At 38.3% G+C, this 20,884-nt stretch overlaps 2 protein-coding genes across 4 annotated transcripts in view; both read right to left on the bottom strand.

The window, feature by feature from the left end:
• Positions 1–7,325, bottom strand: part of grm2a (glutamate receptor, metabotropic 2a) — a 78,844-nt gene extending 71,519 nt beyond the window's left edge. Inside the window, exons 1-2 of one of the 2 annotated variants that reach the window (XM_037535170.1) lie at positions 6,417–7,325; positions 857–911 (exon numbers count right to left, since the gene is read on the bottom strand). The gene's annotated coding sequence lies outside the window, so the exon portion shown is untranslated. The remainder of the gene's footprint in view (positions 1–856; positions 912–6,416) is intronic. The other variant, XM_017712653.2, reaches the window with a different exon arrangement.
• Positions 7,326–11,160: 3,835 nt separating this feature from the next.
• Positions 11,161–20,884, bottom strand: part of tex264a (testis expressed 264, ER-phagy receptor a) — a 109,913-nt gene continuing 100,189 nt past the window's right edge. For both annotated transcript variants that reach the window (XM_037535052.1, XM_017712657.2), the window contains exon 4: positions 11,161–11,845. In XM_037535052.1, coding sequence (XP_037390949.1) covers positions 11,562–11,845 — 284 coding nt within the window. In that variant the 3' untranslated portion in view covers positions 11,161–11,561. The remainder of the gene's footprint in view (positions 11,846–20,884) is intronic.

Raw genomic sequence — 20,884 nt, 5'->3', positions numbered from 1 at the left:
CTCTCTCTCTCTCTCTCTCTCTCTTTCTCTCTGTCATTATTAGCAGTTGTGTGATGTGTCAGGCAGAGAGATGGATGCTTTAGCGGAGCAGCAGCTCTGAGGCTGTGAGCTTTTTCCTGCTGTTCCCCACCCACACTAACTCTATACATTATTCACACCCCAATCACCAGAGAGCCGCCAGCCGCTCAGCGCTGGCCTTCCCTCTGCCTTTAAACACATTACAGCAAGCCTGATACGTCCCATTATGGATTTATGTATGCATGTGTGCTCTCAGTCAGCCTCACTCCTATATTTCTAATTTATACTAATGTACATAATGCAGAAATTCACACAAGTGCATGAACATATATTTTCAATAACATTTCTAGTGTCATAGAAAGAGTATGTATGTAAAAGTCACATTACAAGAAAAAAAAGAAACAGTCTTAATATTAATGTAAATAAAAATAATCAAATGTATCCAAACTAACATCTATTAGCTAATTTAAATATAAAATGTTTTTGTATTCTTAATTATTTTTAAATGGTTTAAGAATAGAAATGAAAAAAAATGCAAAGATATGATATCACAACACATACTTATCAATCCATTGTTTTCGGTCTATAAGCATTCATTTTATTCAAAAGAAATTATTTAATAACAGCAGCTGCACTTTATGTCATTTCATTACAAAATAATCAATAGAAATGCTCCAAAATTACTTGAATAATAATCTTTAATAATCTTCCATTATTACTTGAATAATGGAATAAAATCTTTACATTAAAGCTACACTATAAGAGTTCTGGGGATTTGGTGACCTCTTTGGTGGAAATATGTGATTGCACGCAACACCTCGTACAGAAGACATCGTACCGTGGATTGTGCTTTGGACCTCCTCCTTGAGCAGATGAATCTGCCGATTGCAAGGCTGTTGAATGAGTATTCAAAGAGAACTCAGTCAAAACTTGGTGAAGGACGTGTCTTAATCTACTAATGCTATTGACATCATATCTTCATCAGTGTAATGCTACAGTTACAACATGGAGCTGGACCTTCTTTTTGAGCTTGTGTAGGTGGTGTTACTGCGTACAGACATTTAACATTGTCTGAAAAAATCTGACCTGCCTCTGACTATTAAATTACTATTTCAGGCTTCACAGGGTGACTCACAGCAGCACACACACACCATATTTTAGAAATTTTTTTTTCTTCTGACTCAGTAAAACTACTTATTTATATTTAAACAAAAAAATGACATAGTGCTGCTATAACAGACACAGTGTTTTTATAAAGGCAACAATATGGTTTTGAGGTTTACTATGTGCTTTTCCTTTTCCTCTTTCTCTCCCCCCACCACTTTTTCCCATGCTTAAGCGAGGCAGTCCTTGGGGTCCTGTTTAGTCCCAGTGCTCTCCCATTAGCTCTTCATCAGAAATTTATCAGGAAAACACACCATCTGCTGTAGAATGTGGCAGAGGCATTCTGGAGGACAAGATCAGCGTCCTCTGCTACCACCTTAAAACACTGCCACAGGACAAATTACAACATTTGTTTTCTATCATGGGGACGTTTCATCTTTAAGTATGCTTCATTTGATAGTGATGACACTGGGCACATCTTGAATTGAATTTGTCACATTAAACAGTCTGTCATATTTCTCATGCACACTACTCGACCCATTAAACCACACAACAATTTGTTACAGACCAGATGGATTAAGAAGGAAAAGAATGACTTTGCGTAGAGAAATTAAATGATCAAGCTCCATTGATCATTGACCATGAGATATGAAGGTAGATCACATCTTAAAACAAATCAAGGGTCCCCTCGCCGCCTGGCTTCAGGTGCTTATTTAAGATAACAGCAGCTATTAATCATGTTGTAGATTAATAAAAAGTGATCTGTGGCTAATTGAGCAAAAAACATGATTAGAAACACACTTACTGTGCTCAACTAAATGCCTTTCTTTTTGGTTCTCAATGCTTGATGGAGAAACAGAAGGCAGACTTAAGCTCTGCCACTAATTAGTGGGTTTAAAAGCACCTGCTAGCTCTCAGAAGCCTTTGCTTTTGAATATGAAACCCCAAAATGCCAATCCAATTCTCCAACTGCAAACCGCACAATAAATACAGCCTTCTGTGTACAGCATTCTGTAGATAATTGCCTTATTTAGAGTCCTTAAAGTGTTCCAAAAGTGTCTGTCCTGAAGGTGTCTCTCAGTGACTTTTGCCTGAAAGTGATTATCTGGTGAAATGTAATGTTTGGGTTCTAAAGGTTAGATTGCAGAAAGCCTCAGTGCAATATCACCACCCGCATTCTTAAAACAAGGGTGCCTTGAAGGGTTCTTTGAACAATGCCATAGGAGAACCATGTGTGAAAAAGAACTGCATGACTGTGAAGGACCTTCACATAATGTAAAGCTTCTGTAGCCATTTATGAGATCTTACTAGAGGCTAGTTTTTCAAACGCTGCAAAGGTTCTTCACATTCTGGCATCTCAATTACAAAAATGGTTTCTATAGCTAACCCATCCTTTGAAAAGTTTTTAGGGAATGAAAAGCGTTCTTTTTTAAGACTGCAGGTGTTGATAAATGCTGTAAAATGCATTACAGTCAAACTTTCCCCAAATTTGTCTCAAATAGCTCAACTGAACACTGTGACATGTTTACAAAGCAGCATAGAGAAGTATTTAGAACCTAATCATATCTGGTACCTTTAGGAGTGAGTGTTAAAGAAGAAAAGAATTTTAGTGTGTTTATGTTCTAAATACTGTTTTTTACGTTTGTAGGTTCTACACTCTTTGGAGCAGTGCCACAGAAAAGCCACCTACAGAACCTTTCAGTGGATGGTTCTTAAAATAAGCACTTTTGTGAATGAGATGTATGAGTGTGAAGAACCTCCATATGAAGATTTTCTAGTAGCTGAAGGCTTTCCTACAGCTATACTTTCCACCTATAATTCCACCTATTCTCTTACCTCTGATTAGCCAAGATCAGGGGTCAGCAACATTCAGCTCCAGAGCCAAATGCGACTCTTTTACTGCCCTGTTGCGACTCCACAGCAGAATTAGATTTTTAGGTAAAAATAAAATAATCCTCCTTTGCAGTAAAATAAAGCTCTGCTGTTCGTTCTAACACAGTTTAACAATAAATGGTCTTAAATGCTGAAGTGAATGTATAACTGCTAATTCACCATTTAACCCTGAAGGATGGTGCAGCTAGTCACCATAGCAACGCATACAACACTCTCATCATCTTACCAAGGTAGTAGTTAACAAAAAGGCAAAGGGAAAGATTTAACATAAACATCAATAATTTGGAGACAAATGGAATTTGTATTTATTAACACTCCAGCTGATTTCCTGATACGTTTAATCTGCAGCTAAACTGTGAAACACTAGAAAGACATGAAGCAGAAATCAGTTTCTCATTCACTTAGAATTTTCCCGTTCCACCTTAAATGGTACAAAAGTTACATTCTGGCACCTCAGGTACCATTTAAGGTGGATCAGGAAAATTCTAACAAGAGGTTAGTGAATGACAAGACTTCAGCCCCATTAAAGCTTGAACACTAGGAGACATTTTACCGCAGTAGGTGAAAGAAAAGTGGATATAGCTGGGCTAAGGCTTAAAACAGAGCAATTTAAGTCTTTTTTTTGTTCATATTTGTCACGATTGGCCCCTCCCAATTCTGTCTGCCGGTCCCTCGTTTTCCTGGTGTATTTAAGCCCTGTGTTTGCCCCTTGTGTTGGCTGGTCTTTGTTGGTGTTATCTGCTGTGTTGGATGTTCTGTTTGTACTGTTTGTTGATTAGGATTTGTTTGGTGTGTTTCTCATCATGTCTAATTCTTGTGCGATCCGTGTTGGATCCATGACCCTGGACTGTCTCGACCCTGATTTTGGATTTGCTCTTAATAAATCTCGCTTATCTCTGCATATGTGTCCGCCTCCTCGGTCCCCGTTACAATATTATATCATTTTAGCCTATACTTGGATATTAGTACATACTGAGACATATTTACAGCCAAGATGGTGAAACATTGTTTCAATAAAATAGAGAAAATGTTGTGGCTCCCAAGGTGATTTGGTTTTTGTTGAAAGGACAAAATGGTTTCTTCATTAAACACATGTGACTTTACTATCACTGAGATGGTAGTTTAACCATCATTACCATCATATTCTATTTTTAATTGCAGGCTTAGACAGAGGGGAATCCTCCTTTTCAGTACAGCTGACTGCCACAAGGGGAATGAAATGCAACAAAATGACAACAGAGTAAGAAATAGATTTGTAAGGCAACAGTAACTCACAAGGCTGATGATTTACCTCAGGTAGTGTTAATCTCTGTTCTGCCACACACAGACACACAGAGGGCTCTTAGAGCAGCTGGACATTTATCTGGATGCCTCGAGCCTCTCTGGCTTAAGCTTTGTGGCCTCTGTTGCGAGACAGTTGTCAGGGCAGGAAAGCTGCTTTCCCTTCATCAGACTTCTTCAAACCCCTTCTCCAGGGGGAATTAGTGGTCCAGGTTAAAGCGCCATCAGGAGACTCTCACCTCCGCATTGATAATGCCTCAGTGCGGCGCGCTTCTCGGAATGGTTGTGTTACTTCCAGATAAGGAGATGTTCTTACACGCAATATGTGATAAAGCACTTTAGCCACACTCAGAAAAAAGCTTACACCTAATTCAGTACCACACACACACACACACACAGCTCACTGTGGCTGACTGACATGCAGGGATGCAGGTAAAGTGACTCTACATTAAGGCTGAAGGGGCTTTTTGTATGCAGAACTTCAGTGGAACGTAAGAGCGTGCTGTAGAGTTCTGGCCGAGGCTTCAATTATTCACATTACAATCAGAAATCCCGGCCATTCGCTGCTGGGCTTTCCGCTCTCTCTGCAACAGTGCTTCATGTTAAACTTCACATTCTACACTTCCAGCACTATTAATGTGTTACACAGATTCCTAGTGCTGAAATAACAGGACTGATATTCCTCTTTGATACAACTAAAGCCTATACATTAACAGAGTATATGCCAGAAGTGTGCTCTATGCACTCTGAGATACGTTTTAGTTTTTCATTATGGCACACAGGCTCTATCCATAAACACTGGGAATGCAAGCACACATTGCTACTAACATTGTTAATAACATGATTATCATAGGCTTAATAAAGTTGTTATAACAACATTATAACACTATTATATATGTGTTATATAGTTGTGTCACTATAACGCACTATTATAACCTTAAACATATAGTTAACTATCAATAATAGCATCATTTATTCCTTATTATTTATATTACCAATAATGCATATCATCTCTGCCAGAACAAAGCCTTATGCGTCCATTTTTGTTGTTTTTTCTATATTTTACAGAATTTGGAAATAACGACTGCCCTCTGTAATATTTTAATATTTCAGTATGTTTACTATGAATGAAGCAACAGAAATGACTTTTTCCTTTAACTTCCTTTCAAAGTTAATACCATTTTTTCCTTTTCTTGTAACGTGACTATTTTGGTTTTGTTGCACCAGCAACTATGTATCGTTGTAGATGACGTCATCAATCATGTTAATAGCTGAATTAGTCACTAATTCAATATGCATCCTCAATGACATAGTTAATAATTCGGTGAGTAGCATTTTAAGGACATTATTAGTAACATATCGTTGTTGTTAACACGGTATTAATAACATTATTATTAACCTTATCAATAAGTGCACGAGCTTTCTTTCGTCATTCCAAGTGAAAAACATAGACACACAAAAAAACAGAAATTCCAGGCAGCCCACGCGCGGCCAGATCAGTGACGCGGTTGGGAACTGAAGCCCACCGAAGCTCTGCTGAAGCCCACTGAAGCTCAGCTAGAGGATCTCAGAGGGAAAGCGCGCCTATTGAAACACTCCAGCTCCCATCCAGCGGCTCAGTGACGGAGTTTGAGCAGCACGTGAGCTCTGTTCACTTTGCGGGCGCTCCTCAGCGCTCAGCCCTGTTTGGCTGTTTCTTGGTGGAGCCGCTTCCATGAGCGCTGATCATTTTCATCTCCATATGTGAGCGAAGAGCTCGCCTTAGAGCGTTTCTCCACAGTCTCGCGCTCATCGACACACCCTAAAAGCGCGGGAACAGAGCGTCACTCTGACTGGTGTCTGCGCGGTCTGGTCGCGCAGTCAGCGCGTTATTATCTCTACACCAGCGCTAATTGTGAAAGAGCTCGAATCTGATCCGATGGTGAATAATTTAGACCCCCCTTATCTTTCGTGTCTGCTTTATCAGCCTTTAGGAATCCGCTTTCTTCGCCTGAGAGCACCGCAGTGTTGAACTGACTCATTTGGCGCTGCGCTGTGTCCAGTCGGACTGGAACTGGTTATTGTGGCTGTGCGTTAAACTCCACTGAAATCAGCTCATTAAGATATTAAAAGACTCCTACCTGATCTGTCCAGTTACATCTGAAGCTCAGGTGGAGGTGCGCTCTCCGTCTCCTCGCCGGCCGTGTCTGCTGTGGCTGCTGGACGGAGCCGCGGACAGGGGGAAGTTTGAGCGTGGCGCGCGCGGAGCTGTCCGCGGTGCTGAAATTCCTCACTCTACCCACTAAAACTACACAGCTGGACCGAGCGAGCTGCCTGAACGCTTCTCCTGCGCATCCTCCCGCACACAAATGAAATGACAGTGATATAATAATAATAATAATAATAATAATAATAATAATAATAATAATAATAATAATAATAACAATAATAATAATAACAATAATATACAATCTAATAGAATTGCGCTCGAACTCAATTTCTGCTCAACTGGATGTCTTGAACTGATTCTAACGTGTTTTGATGGAGCGCCTGCTGCTCGCGAGAATGCCTACCCGCGCGCGCTCGAGCTCTGGACACCTCACATGCAGCTAGATTCCCAAACAACGAGCATCTCCGGTCGAGGGGAAGTGACCTACCCTGGTGGGCGCGTGTCGTACGGCTTTCCTGACATTTAGTAACAATAAAAGTTCAGTCTAGTGCGCGAGACGATGCACGACGATTTATCAGGTTGTCTGTGTGTCTGTGTCAGAGACGCGCGCGCTCTCTCCCCTAATCTACTCTGCCTGTCAGTCTGTCAGTCTGTCAGTCAGCGCGCATGCAAATGTGCCCAGACCCTGCAGGACGCGTGGATTTTGTTAGTTGCCCGCGCGCCGGGCTGTGACACGCGCCTCACAGAGGCTGGCTGGTCAGAAACACGCAGAGAGAATCGATGCCGTTCCACTTTGGGACGATGGACAAGTTCTGACTTGAGGCCAACGGGGGGGCGCGTGAAGGAGGCGAGATGTCCCAGGAGGATAGAGAGAGAACACAGCATGTGTTTTGACCCTTACCCTCCTCCTGCTAATCGCCGTTCTAGTGGAACCAATGAGAGTCCGTGCAGGTCTAAGACGTCAGAGGTCCAGTAAAAGCTGATCAAATATTAAGGACAATGTATTATTACTTCAGCTAGACTTTCCACAGCCGGCACTGCCTCTTTCCACTGTGCTGATGTTCCATTCCAGTGCAATGGCAAGCTGTATGGTCAGTTGAGCTTATACAGTGGGGAGACAATAGTGAGATGGTCACTTCTCGCAATTCTTGACCACACCTTTGATTTTTTTTTTAACTAGAAGTGACTAGAAACATGTTGTCTGGTCTAAATGTCCCAAAACAATATTATCTTCAACTGCCTGCCTGCCTTATTATTAATATTACTTATATAATTACTTATCATTAATTTCACTGATCAGGTGTAACATTATGACCACCTCCTTATTTCTAACACTGATATGTTGGTGGTGTGTTAGTGTGTGTTGTGCTGGTATGAGTGGATCAGACACAGCAGTTTTTTAAACACTTCAGTGTCACTGCTGGACTGAGAATAGTCCACCAACCAAAAATATCCAGCCAACAGTGTCCTGTTCCTGTGGGCAGCGTCCTGTGACCACTGATGAAGGGCTAGAGGATGACAAACACAAACTGTGTAGCAGCAGATGAGCTATCATGTCTGACTTTACATCTACAAGGTGGACTGACAAGGTAGGAGTGTCTAATCGAGTAGACAGTGAGTGGACACGGTGTTTAAAAACTCCAGCAGCACTGCTGTCTGATCCACTTGTACCAGCGCAACACACCAACACACCACCACCACATCAGTGTTACTGCAGTGCTGAGAATGACCCACCATCCAAATAGTACCTGCCCTGTGAGGGTCCATGGGGGTCCTGACCACTGAAGAACAAGGTAAAAGGGGGCAAACAAAGTATCAGAGAAACAGATGGACTACAGTCTGTAATTGTAGAACTACAAAGTTCTCCTGCATATCACTTAATATTGCAGGGAGCGTTCCTTCATTTGTGTTCCTCAAAAAGAAATGTGACGTGTTCTGCACTCTTAAAAAATTACAATTTTAAATCTTTAAAAAGCTTCTTCACATGTGAACAAACATCGTTGTAAAGACCCATATATTTTAAGGTTTGAATGTGGTTCTTCTATAGCAAAGATCTATCTTTATATTTATTTAAAAATCCTTAAATCCAAGAATGTCCACCACCTTTCGCTTCACTCTACAGCTCTTCAGTCTGAAGTTGTTAACATAACTGGCCAAGTGGTGACCTAAAAGCCCCTGCTAATATATACGCAATACGTCACTTCGGTCCGGCACCTTCCTTTGTTTTTAAGAAGCGCCTTATTACACATTCATAAGACCTGAGCCCCACTGAGGAGGGTCTTGTGAAGCAGTCTAAGTATTGATTATTGTTGTAAATAGTAAACGCTCATGTTGTCCACTAGGAGGATCAGGGTGAATTGCTGCTTTACAGGGAGGGTGAGCTGTACTGAGACATTGAGCTGTTGTTCTGTTAATGGCCTGTCCTCATTCAACTACTGTACGACTAACAGAAATCAATGACCGCTTCTGTGAAAGTAGTAAAGGGCAGAGAAACCTAACTGCTTGGCCAGTTCCTTCTTATTTCTCATAAAAATATATTAGCTCTGTTTTTGCATCGAATGTTTTTTTTTTTTAATCAAAAAGTTAGAAAAAGAGCTCTAAATGTTATTATACAGTTATCAATATTGGTGTAAAGTCATGTGTGTTCCTGTAAATCCATAAATGTTAGTGTAAATACAAAAAAGATAGTGTACAGATATAAATGTCTGGGTAAAATTATAAATGTTGTTAGAAAGACCAATATTAATGTAATGCCAAAAATGATAATGTAATGACAAATGATGATGTGAAGTTGTAAATGTTGGTGTAAAGATGTGACAGTGTAAAGTGATAAATGCTGGTGTAAATACATAAATGTTTGTGTAAAGTCATAACGGTGTAAAGTCAAATGTTACTGTAGTCATAAATGATGAGTTAAAGTCATAAATGTAATGTTATGAATGTTCGTGTAAAGTCAGGATATTATATAAATGATAATGAAATCACAAACGGTAGTGTAAAGTCACAAGTGTTGGTGTAAAACTGATGGTCAATTGTCAGCGTAAAGCCATAAATGTTGGTTTAAAGTCACAAATGACATCAACTGTGGTGCAGTCATAAATATTAGCGTAGTCTGAAATAAAGAAAAATGTATGTGTAATTTTTTTAAATGTTAGTCATAATAATAATAATAATAATAATAATAATAATAGTGTAAAGACAAATGGTATTAAGTCCTAAATGTTAGCATGAAGACAAATGATTGTGTGAAGTTGTAAATGTTGGTGCAAAGATATTATGGTGTAAAATAAATGTTGGAGTAAATACATAAATGTTTGTGTAAAGTCATAAATAATGGTCTAAAGTTGAATGTTGATATAAAGTCACAAATGATGGTGTAAAGTCATTAATGTTGTAAAGTTGTAAAGTCATGTAAAGTGTAACAATGTGTCATAAGTATAAAGTCATAAAAGTCGGTTTGTAGTCATGAATGTTTGTGTAAAGTCACAAATAACAATGTAAAGACAAATGTAGATGTAAATTATTCAGTGTTAGTGTAAAGTGATAAATGATAGTGTAAAGATATAAATGGTGGTGACAGTCATAACTGTCAGTGTAAAATCATAAACGACAGTCATAAATATCAGTGTAAAACATATATGCTAGTGTAAAATCACAAAGGATAGTGAGCAGTCATAAATATAAGTGTAAAATCTTAAAGATTAGTTTAAAGACAGACTGCACAGTCACACTCACAAGCTCTTTGCACAAGCTTTATAGATTCATACCTTTAGAGTTACATTAAAGATACTGACCTCCAGTCAGTGTTACAAGAGATAGAAAATATAATTATCAGTATCAAAATAATGAAATAACTACCATGTTAAATTGAGATTTCAACCATTTACAGTTCCAAGCTAAGAACAAACCTACACATGTATACGGTACATAAGCAAGCCTTGAACGTCATTAGATACATCGTCCCTCTTGTTTGTGGCACAACATAATTGATTACAAAAAATACAGAAACACAGCATAAAAGAAGGAGATTACACTGTTACTGTAATTCTTCTGTTCATTTACTTCTTTAAAGATGTCAACAACAAACATCTGTCACATGCAGAAAAATTAGTGTTTTATAAAGACCTATAATTAAAACAAAGTTTTTAGCAACCTTTACCTCCATAATAAAATAGAATTTTAGGGATGACTGCTAATATCATAATTGTTTCCTCCTTTTTCTTTTTTTTCTACTTTTCTTTACTTTTTTACTTGCTTTTTAGAGAAAGCAGCATAGGCGTTGATTACACTGTATGTAAATAGAATACAAAGTTCTAAATGCATTGTGTTTTAATTCATTAATCCCAAGACCCTTAAAGGTGTGATGTCACTTTTGCTCTTTTTTTCATAATTATTTCCAGCTTTCATGGTGCATTAAAGATGCAATAAGTAGAATGTTTCAACAAAACTTGATAAAAGATTAAGATCACTGGGTGGTAACTACACAATATCATGTATTTGAGAAGAAGTTTAGTTTGTGACCTAAGGAATGCCTTTCTTTTCTAAAGATGGTTAAGAAGCATGCGTTCTTAACATTGATTACCGTATGTACACTATATATATATATATATATATATATATATATATATATATATATATATATATATATATATATAAAATATATATATATATATATATATATATATATATATATATATATATATATATATAAAACAACTTTCTAGTGTCAGTAGTGAGGCAGTTATATTATGTTATCCATTAAAACGGTGAGACTTGATCATATAACATTTGAAATATAAAAGCCCATCAGAGATGCAGTCAAAAACACAATCATCTATGTGCAGACCAAAGCTACACCTGCATGGCTATTTTGAAGACTTCAAAAAAGTATTGAAACTATGGCTGACATTTATTACCTATTGATTACACAATTTAAGACTGCTCTACTTCAGGTTAGTGAAAAGCACATTATATTTTGAATGAAAATAAACTGAAAGAAATACCACTTGTTGCACCTTTAAGGAACACCATAGTTTTCGTTATCTACTTCAAACACACATATCCATACACACCAGTCATCTCTTACACATTCTATCCCTTCCTTCTCCCTCCTTCATCATGCTTTTTCATCATTGTCCTTCATGTGATCCTCCTCTCCATCTTTCCTCTCCTTCTCTGCTTCCTCCATGTCCATGTCCAGTTCTTCAAACGAGGAGCCACTGCCTACAGACTCGCCGGAGCTCTTGGCCCCCTGGTCAGTTTCCTCACTCTGTCCATCTCCCTCGTCCTGTTCTGGACTCTGTTCCTCCACTGGTAGGTCTGCCGCGGCCTCTCCGCTCTCAGCACCTGAAACACCTGCCTCCTGGATCACTGCACTGCTCTCCAGCTGACAGCTCTCACCTGCAACAACATCAAACATTTCTGTTAGACAGCGCACCAAATTTAAGACAAGCAGCCAACACAAAACTGGCAGCATGGCTTGAGGTTGCAAATGAGGAGTTATTAAGGCTCAGGTATCTAAGGTTTGCTGGGTGGGCAACATCTATTTTTGAAGCAATACACCCATGTTTGTCACTCTTATCTCCATCTAACATAACAAACATGCATTTTCCTCAAATCAGAAAAACTCTGTTGGCAATTAAGATTTTATGGATAAATGGTGAAAATGGAGTTAGACTCTCCATCGCTGTCACAGATTCTGTTCATAACTTTTATGGACAGAATTTCTCGGAACAGCCAAGTGGCGGAGGGTGTCCGGTATGGTGGCCTCAGGATTTCACGTCTGCTTTTTGCGGATGATGTGGTCCTGTTGGCGTCATCGGGCCGGGACCTCCAGCCCTTGGGAAGACCCAAGACATGTTGAAGGGATTATATCTCTCAACTCTTGGGAACTTGGGGGCGTCTTGGGAACGCCTCAGTATCCCTCCGGAAGAGCTGGAGGAGGTGGCGGGGGAGAGGGAGGCCTGGGCCTCTTTGCTTAGGCTGTTGCCCCCATGACCCAGACTCGGATAAGCGGATGACGATGGATGGATGGATGGATGGATGGATGGATGGATGGATGGATGGATGGATGGATGGATGGATGGAGAAAATACCACCAATAATTAGCCACCTTTGTGGGTCATATATATATATATATATATATATATATATTACAATATTCATTGTTGGTAGTGGATATTACACAGAAAAAAATATCAAATGCATATCAATGCTGTATTATGATTAAAAAAAAGCAAAAAAAGTTACATGCTTCCTTTCACTTATAGCACCGTTATCAGTTCCATGAAAGAATACAGGAAACTATGTAGTGAAAATGATCACTTTACACTTTGAGCACATTAAAATCTTTCATAGATCTGTGGTGTTCCCTATGTAGGTATCTTCAAATAATAATGGGTTATATAATTAACAATGGGTTAGGGTAACAAATGGGTTCCCCTTTTGAGTCTTGGTTCCTCTCACTCTTAGGGAGTGTTTCCTCACCATTGGCGATGCTCATGGGGCCTTGGTCACTTTTTTTCTGTAAAGCTGATTTGTGACAACACCTGTTGCAAAAAGTGCTAAATAAACTTGACTTGACTATTTAACAACCGCTTTTAACAGAAGTCACTGGATAGTTACTGAATTCCATCAGCAAAAACTTTTTTTATTTTGTAGAATTTCATGAATTCCTCAGTCAAAGTGTTTGTAAATTAAGCTGTAAATCTGCATTGTTCCTCTAGGAATGGGTACAGATTTCCAAACAGAAAAACTTGTGGTACATAATGGTTGGCGTGTAGTTTCTGGTTCTTTTCTACAGGGAAACAGACATGAAGTTATCAGCAGTGTTATGGCAGATGTGGCAGACAGAGATTAGTTGAGGAGTATTACTTTAACCAGCACGCTGGAGGTGCAAAAACCTGAGGCGGTTATAACTGTAATTGTAGTTCGACACAAGGCTACAAGTGGTAACCCCTCCTTTTACAACACACACTCTTGTGCACTCTTCCAGTAAAAATTTGAACTATGCTTAACAAAACTAAAATGTCATTTTCAATGTAATTTACAAAAATGGTCATCTAGTTTTAAAAGGGAATTCTTTACATTTCTACATAATTACATGGCTAAGATGTAAACAAAAATTATAGAGTGGTTTGATGTGAAATGCTCAGTTCTAGAAAAATGAGTTAGAGTTTTTGCAGTGGTAATGACAGGAATCAGACATCTGAAGAGTTTAATTCCTCTAAAATCTATTTGACAGCAAGTTATTGTATGGTTCTGAATATACTGACTGATATCTGAGACATTGTTTCACGATAGGTTTGAGAGAAGATTTTGTCCAATAACATAAAGCCATTCATGGGAGGAACATGCCAGGCAAAATAGTACTAATAGGTAGGTGCCATTTTTAGAACTACCAGTAATTCATTATAATCAGCATTACATATAAAACCTCAGAAGTCATGTAGGTTCACTGGTCATTTTGAATAGTAAATGTTTGTGTTTTAGACAAATATAGATAGTTTTAAAACATGATGGGATTCCTCTTTAAATCCTAGCTCTACCTGTTGGTTTTCAGGGATTTTAAATGGTACATGTTTCAGCATTAGAGAGTTACAGTCATCTAATAATGGTGTAACTGGAAAGAGCTTTGCTGTTATTAGGAGACACTCCAGGTGAGGGCTGTAATTGCCAAGCAATATCTAAATTGAGCCAGAAGACCCCTATGAGACCATATCTATGCCAAATATTGCCAAAAAAGCAGACCACAGGGAAGATTAATCAGATATAAACAGCACACACCATAGATGTAAGAGAGACAGGACATGTGTTAAACACCTGTGATTCACCTGGAGAATTCAACATTAATCAAGACAAACAGACGGTACACAAACTGATTTCTAGAGGCAATTAGGAGAATAAAGTAGAACAACAGTTAGTCATTTACATGTAATATAACTAATCATTTTATTCTCTGGGAGCACAGTACATGATTCAGCTGAGCACCATTTTTTATTCAATCAGTGAAGAAATGTGCTCACATTAAGTTTTCCTCATGACATCCATTTAAACGTCCCTGCATGACATTTACAAGACTTCCTACTGATGCAGCCAGTCAGAGACTCATATAATTCTTCACACTTCACTGTCCCAATAAACCACACATATCTGGCCGCAATGATTAATGCTGAGCAATAAGGTGCCTTGCCATCAAACTAGTCAAATTAGACACACCATATCTATCTTCACTGTGGGGTTGCTACATTTTCCAATAGCTGCTTCTACTAATGTGCTGTAGAAGTAAAATATGTTTTGTAATAGTTATAGTAGTACATTATGAATGCTATGGGGAGTCAGTGTATGGTTAAGCAAATTTCAGGAACAGTAGAAATGGTCACAGCTGAGCTTTACTGGCTATTATGTTTTCCATTTGGTGTGAAAACTTGTGAATGGTTAATTCAACTACTACACTATGATTTAGGAGACTGGGCAAGTGTGTGTTCATACATTTCAAAGAGAAAAATGCTCTGACTTTGTAGTAAACCCAAAGGATAACTGGACCCATCTACAATGTCAGGACTAACAAAGCTGCCCTGATTTTGAAATGTTTATTTTTTTTAAAACTTGTCACACCTGTTGTTCGTCCCCCTCCACACCAACAGGGGGGTCTCACTCACCTGAATACTAAATCACACAGACACCTCTCTCCCATAAGAAGCCATTGTACCCTGGCCTAAGTTCAGTGCAAAGTCATGGTATGGTTTATTCCAGCGATTCTCAGCAGTGTATTTCTTGTATATCTTTGCCAGTTATGACTCCTTGCTTAAGCATTGTGTTATTGATTTCTGGATTGTGTTTTTGGACAGTTTGCCTTGTTCTGTGTAAAGCTTTGACAGTTCTGACCCTGCCTGTCTCTGTTTATGATTCTTTGAATTCCCCAGTAAACCTGCACTTGATTTCCTCTACTTTCTCAGAGGTCCATAGTTATAAAACCAAAACAGACTTTTTTGCTACTAATATAAAGGGTTAGGACAATAAATAAAAGGTACCAAAAGGTTCTCTGGAGTGATGCCACTGAAGAACTTTTTGGTTCCCTAAAGAACCTTGGAGGTAATAAAAGGGACAATGAGTGTAGAAACAAGAAGGTGTACTTAATGAAATAACTGGTTGGTATCCATAATATATACACTCATTGGTAAACATGCAGCCACTATTGCTCTCAGCTGGATGTCAATGATGAAACTGGAAACTATTTTAGGTTCATCTGGCCTGAAAATAATGTTAGGGAATTACTGAAAGCTCTAAGTTCATGCTGATGAAGCTTATCTTGCCTACTTATCGTGTTATAACAAAATGCACTGATTTATAAATGGAATGAATGGCAATGAACTACTTTAATAACTATATAAGTGACACATGTATGATCTCATGACCTGACATTGTATAAAAACAAACCTGTTTGTGAGTTTTACTCCAGTGTCAACCTAATCTGTATCTTTTGGATCAGTATTGTTGACTACCACAGAAAGTGACTCCGATGTGGTTCTCTGTACTTCGAGTCGATCTGTTGACTCGACACACACTTATAACGGAAGTCAGTGGGCAGCTGCTTTAAATCAATGGGTTTTCTGTTCTTTACTGTACTCTACAGATTAGATTGATAAACAATAGAGCCTTCTTCCAAATATAAACATCTACTGAAAGGCTCTTCACAGAAAAGTGGTTCTTTTATGGCACCACAATGACACCTTTATTTGGTTATTTCTTATATCTTCAGTAGTGTGCACAAGTCAGAGTCCACTTTTTCATTTATTTTATTTTCAGTCAAAACAGCCTTTTAACTGCATGTTATTTATTTTTCAATGTCAGGAAAAAAGAGAAATATCAAAAATATCAGTATTCAATTTATCCACTCTATTGTCTTGTGCATTTTGGCTCTGCTGAGAAAAGAAAATAGACAGGAAAGAAGTAAATTTGCTCTAGATCACTGGAAATGGAGATCTGATATGCAGAAAAAAGTTTTTTATGGACCGATGAGTCTAAATTTCTACTTGGGATTAGTTGAATTGTGAGAAGCTGAAGTCTTCTAAGACTGAACTGTGGAGGTGTGGAAAAACATCCTTGTAGTTTTCTTAGAAACCTAAACATGTCTCTTAAAACCACCTATATTAGCTATTACTATATTTTTGCTTATTACATCACAGTAAAAAGTACAATAATTTATTACTGACAAAGTATTTGATATATTGTGAGCCAGTTTGAAGAACAAATTTTGGTTCCAGTTGTCTCCTTGATGCCCCTCATACCAGCGCAAAACACACACCACCAGTCAGTCTTCCTGCAGTGCTGAGAATGATCTACAACCAAAAGATACCTGCTCTACGGTGGTCGTGTGGGGGCCCTTACCATTGAAAAACAGGGCAAAAAGGGGGGGGGGGGGGCTAAAGTATGCAGAGTAACAGCTGGACTACAGTCTTTAATTATGGAACTACTAAGTGGTAAGTGGAGCTGATAAAATGGACATTGAGTGTAGAAACAAGAAGGTACTTAATGAAACTGAAACTCATTGGTTGGAACATGCAGCCACTGTCACTTTTCCATACAGTGATCAACATCCAGGAAATCACATGTTCAGGTTTATTTGTCCTGAAAACAACGTTACAGAATTACTGAAAGTTTTAAATACATTTCGATGTAGCTATTTTGTCTACTTGTATAATTATAACAAAATGCACTGCTTTTAAATGGAATTAATGGTGATGAACTACATTAATAGCTACATAAGGGACACATATCACCTCATGACCTGACATTGCATTAAAACAAACCTGTGTGTGAGCGTGTTTGAGAGAGGGAGGCTCCTAATTCTACATCCATCTCTCCTCTGACAGGGAGCACTGGGTTTGACCCCTTACCTCTCGCTGTCAGTATCGCTTCACGGCAAGAGAACTGATTCCTCACCCTCACTCATCCTGCTCCTCTCGACAAATCAGTTATGGCATCTCAATTAAGCCAAAGCTCTCTCTTCATTGTGCATAAAGGAAGATGGGGAGAAAATAAGCACAGCCATGGTGAGACCTTTTCAAAAGTGATTAAGAAAAGTGCCACAGCACACCTCGAGTCTTCCAACCATCTAAACAGGCTTAAATGTCATTCACTTGCAATGAATCACCATGGAGGAACCTGAATCAATGCCCTTTTTTATGGCAATAATAAACCTCCGGTAATGGTAAGAGGTGAGGCAAATCAAAGATCAGGAAATAAGTGCCAAAGGAGCAGAAGGGAGAAGACCTACTCCCACTGCAGAGGCCTTCACATTTTTTTTATCTAAATATCATTCTGAGGACAGGTTCAGGCCACATCTTCCGGAAGCACTAAATATATCCCTTACCTTTCCCTTGTCTTCCACCCTGAATGTGGCCTCGACAACTTAGCAATATCAGTCTTTTTAAAGTCATGGAAAAAAGAATTTTCCTCACTTTCTTGTAACAAAAAGAGTTTGTATCATGTAAATAATGAAAAAAGTTCCAAAACATACCATTCACTCCCCAAATGATACTGTCCGTATATGGAAACTAAGCAGGAAAATTAATTTCTGTAATATCACAACAAACATTACCACATTTGCATATTCCGGCTGATTCAATCCACAGCAGTTGAGCTCCACCCATTCACACTAAACAATGCATGCAATCAGAAGAGAGATAATTTACATCTCGGTGTTGTTCAAAACTTCAACATCTCCAAAATAGTGTCTTTACAGAAGAAAGCAAAAACATTTTTAGCTTTTAATGCGAGTGATTTTGGAGCTTCTATTTAACCATTTATCAGGACAATTTCATACAATGTAAAGCACAGTTGCTGCGCTCAGGAAAAATGAAAAAATAAGATAAAATATACTTGAGTTTTTTTCTCTTTTTTGTTATTTGGACAGTGATATTAATCTTACAGCCACAGTAACAAAAACAGCCTGCTAAATTCTGAAGTATACAGATAGGACAGTACATTATCATGTAAAATAAAATTATTATTTTGTTTGCACCCAATCAAATGATATAGTTTGCTGAAATATAAGTTAAGTGAAAACAAGTTAGCACACCATCTACAGGGAACACACCTCTGCTAAATGCTGTAAATGTAAACACACCTCTGCACATTTATTGCATAATTACTGCTTATTTGCTAAATGTGAAGATCCCAAATCATGGAAAAACAAATTTTCCTGTGTTTTTTATTAAATAAAGTGCATAATTACTAAATTACACTGTTAAAGCATAATTTGTTAAAGTGTAAAAACAAAATGTACTGCTTATTCTTCCATTTATGGAAACAAAAGATACCAACACAGCCCATTCTGAATTCACTACTTTTTTGAACCAATGCACTTACATATATCTGCCAAATCTGATGGGATTTAGCAGTTTAACTCTCCCCATCTGCAATGAAAATAAGAGGAGTGTTTCAGTCCAGACTGCTTTTAAACAAGGCACAAGACAGGAAAGCCAATAAGAACAGAGCTCATTTACATATTTATATATTATATATTAATACAAGAAAAATGCAGAATATGGGCCTTAAATGACAGAATAAAATGTTACCTGTGTATTTATGTCTTCCAATATGTAGAAACTGTGCAATAAATATGCTCAAATTTCTGCATTCGACTGCATGTCATAAGTGGACCTCAGTGGACAAGAAAGTTTGTGAGGAACCTTTTAACCAGCCTGAGGAGATTAAATTAGACTAAAACTGAGAAACCTTGGCCCTTATGAGCTGCCCGAACTTGTTCTGCACTCCGAAGTGCATAATGCATTCTTGGTCCTCTTGAGGACAAGAGCACTGTGGGTAGATCTGTTCACAGCTTGGCTTACCCCCCCCACAAAATATCATTGTCACTTCTGCTAAAGGTCACCAGGGATTGGGGTGTGATGCTGAAAGTGTGTCCCCAAGTCACAGACTCTCTTTAGCTCATCTACTCACGTCTCCTCATTTTAATAACTCACCCCCTTTCTCATTATCAGTTTCAGCACCGGACAGCTCCTGACCTGCCTCAGATACAGTAGAAAGGGCTCTGAGAGATGTACACCTGGGATTATGAGCCATTAAGTCCAAAATTGTCTAATTTTCTGGTTTAACAATCTGAAATCAACAAAACAAGATAAAAATATAAACCGAATGAGCCCTGCACAAACTCCAAGTGAAAACAAATTCTTCAACTCATTCGACTCTGGCAGCTTTTCGCTAGAGGTGTAATGATATATAGATTTCAGCATTCAGTAAACATTATGGTTTTTGGACCATGATAAGAAATATTTCTGATAGAGAAGTAAAAAGATATACCATTCATTTAGCTTTCAGTCCAAGTGCTAGTCAGTTTTGGGCTGCATATTTTAGGAATGACAAGGAGTGTTTTTTTAATAGAACAGTAGATCCAAACAGAACAAAACCATTTAGGCCAGTACACCTGATTTCACAAACATAACATCACAGCATAAAATCTAAGCATACCTTATTCACAGCATGTACTGACTTGCACCTTCAGGGGGAAAATAAATTAATATGCATAATATCTACTAATGTAGCACCTCTGGGGCACATCTGAGAAGACAGAACCGTTTGAGCTCAGGGCACAGGGACTATCAGGGGACTGTGTGCTTCAAGTCATTCCACAAGCTTTCATTCAGACTAAGGTCAGAGCTTTGACAGGGCAGCTTTTGAATGTTCAGCTTTTTGTTCTTTAGCGACTTGCTCTGACACAGTGGTTAAGATCACTGCCATACTGACAGGTAGCCTCTGTTTCCACTCTGCTTTTAGTATTATTTGACTTCAAGAAACTATGTGTATTTTGCAAGACTTAAAAGAGCACAGTAAAGCCAGGAGACTGCCTACACTATGCATTACTGTAGAAATAAAGATGGTGTACACTAAAGCAATAAACTATGCATTACAGTGATTTCACCACACTTAATGGAGTTTAAGGACTCTGCTTTACATAATGCTAACACTCCTTACCTTGCTAAAACTGCTGAAACACACGGCCTCAAATAGCTTTTATAAAATGGGGTCAAATTCAAACAAATTCAATGAAATATTAAAGTATTTTTAGTATTTAATTTTTAGTATTAAAAATACTCACAATAAAAATTATTCTGCCTAAAGATGCAGTTCTTTAGAATAGGCTACTGTTGCCAAGCAACCATGGACGATAAAGTGGGGTTAAAAACTTTCAGCTGGCCATTATTCTATACTGCAATAAATTTTTTTGTTTATATATATTTTTGACATAAAGGGTGATGCAAAAAGATTGATCCGATTTCAAAGCGCCATATTTTTACAACCATGATGTGCCTAGGAACCAATCACATACCAACTGAAAGAGGGGGTAACAGAGTTTCTCACTGTCACTGAATGATGTTTCCCTTCAATCTGCGAGGAGATGCGACAACTGAGCAAGGA

This window comes from Pygocentrus nattereri, chromosome 26 (assembly GCF_015220715.1).
Source record: "Pygocentrus nattereri isolate fPygNat1 chromosome 26, fPygNat1.pri, whole genome shotgun sequence".
Taxonomy (NCBI): domain Eukaryota; kingdom Metazoa; phylum Chordata; class Actinopteri; order Characiformes; family Serrasalmidae; genus Pygocentrus; species Pygocentrus nattereri.
This window is presented reverse-complemented; position numbering and strand designations above follow the sequence as displayed.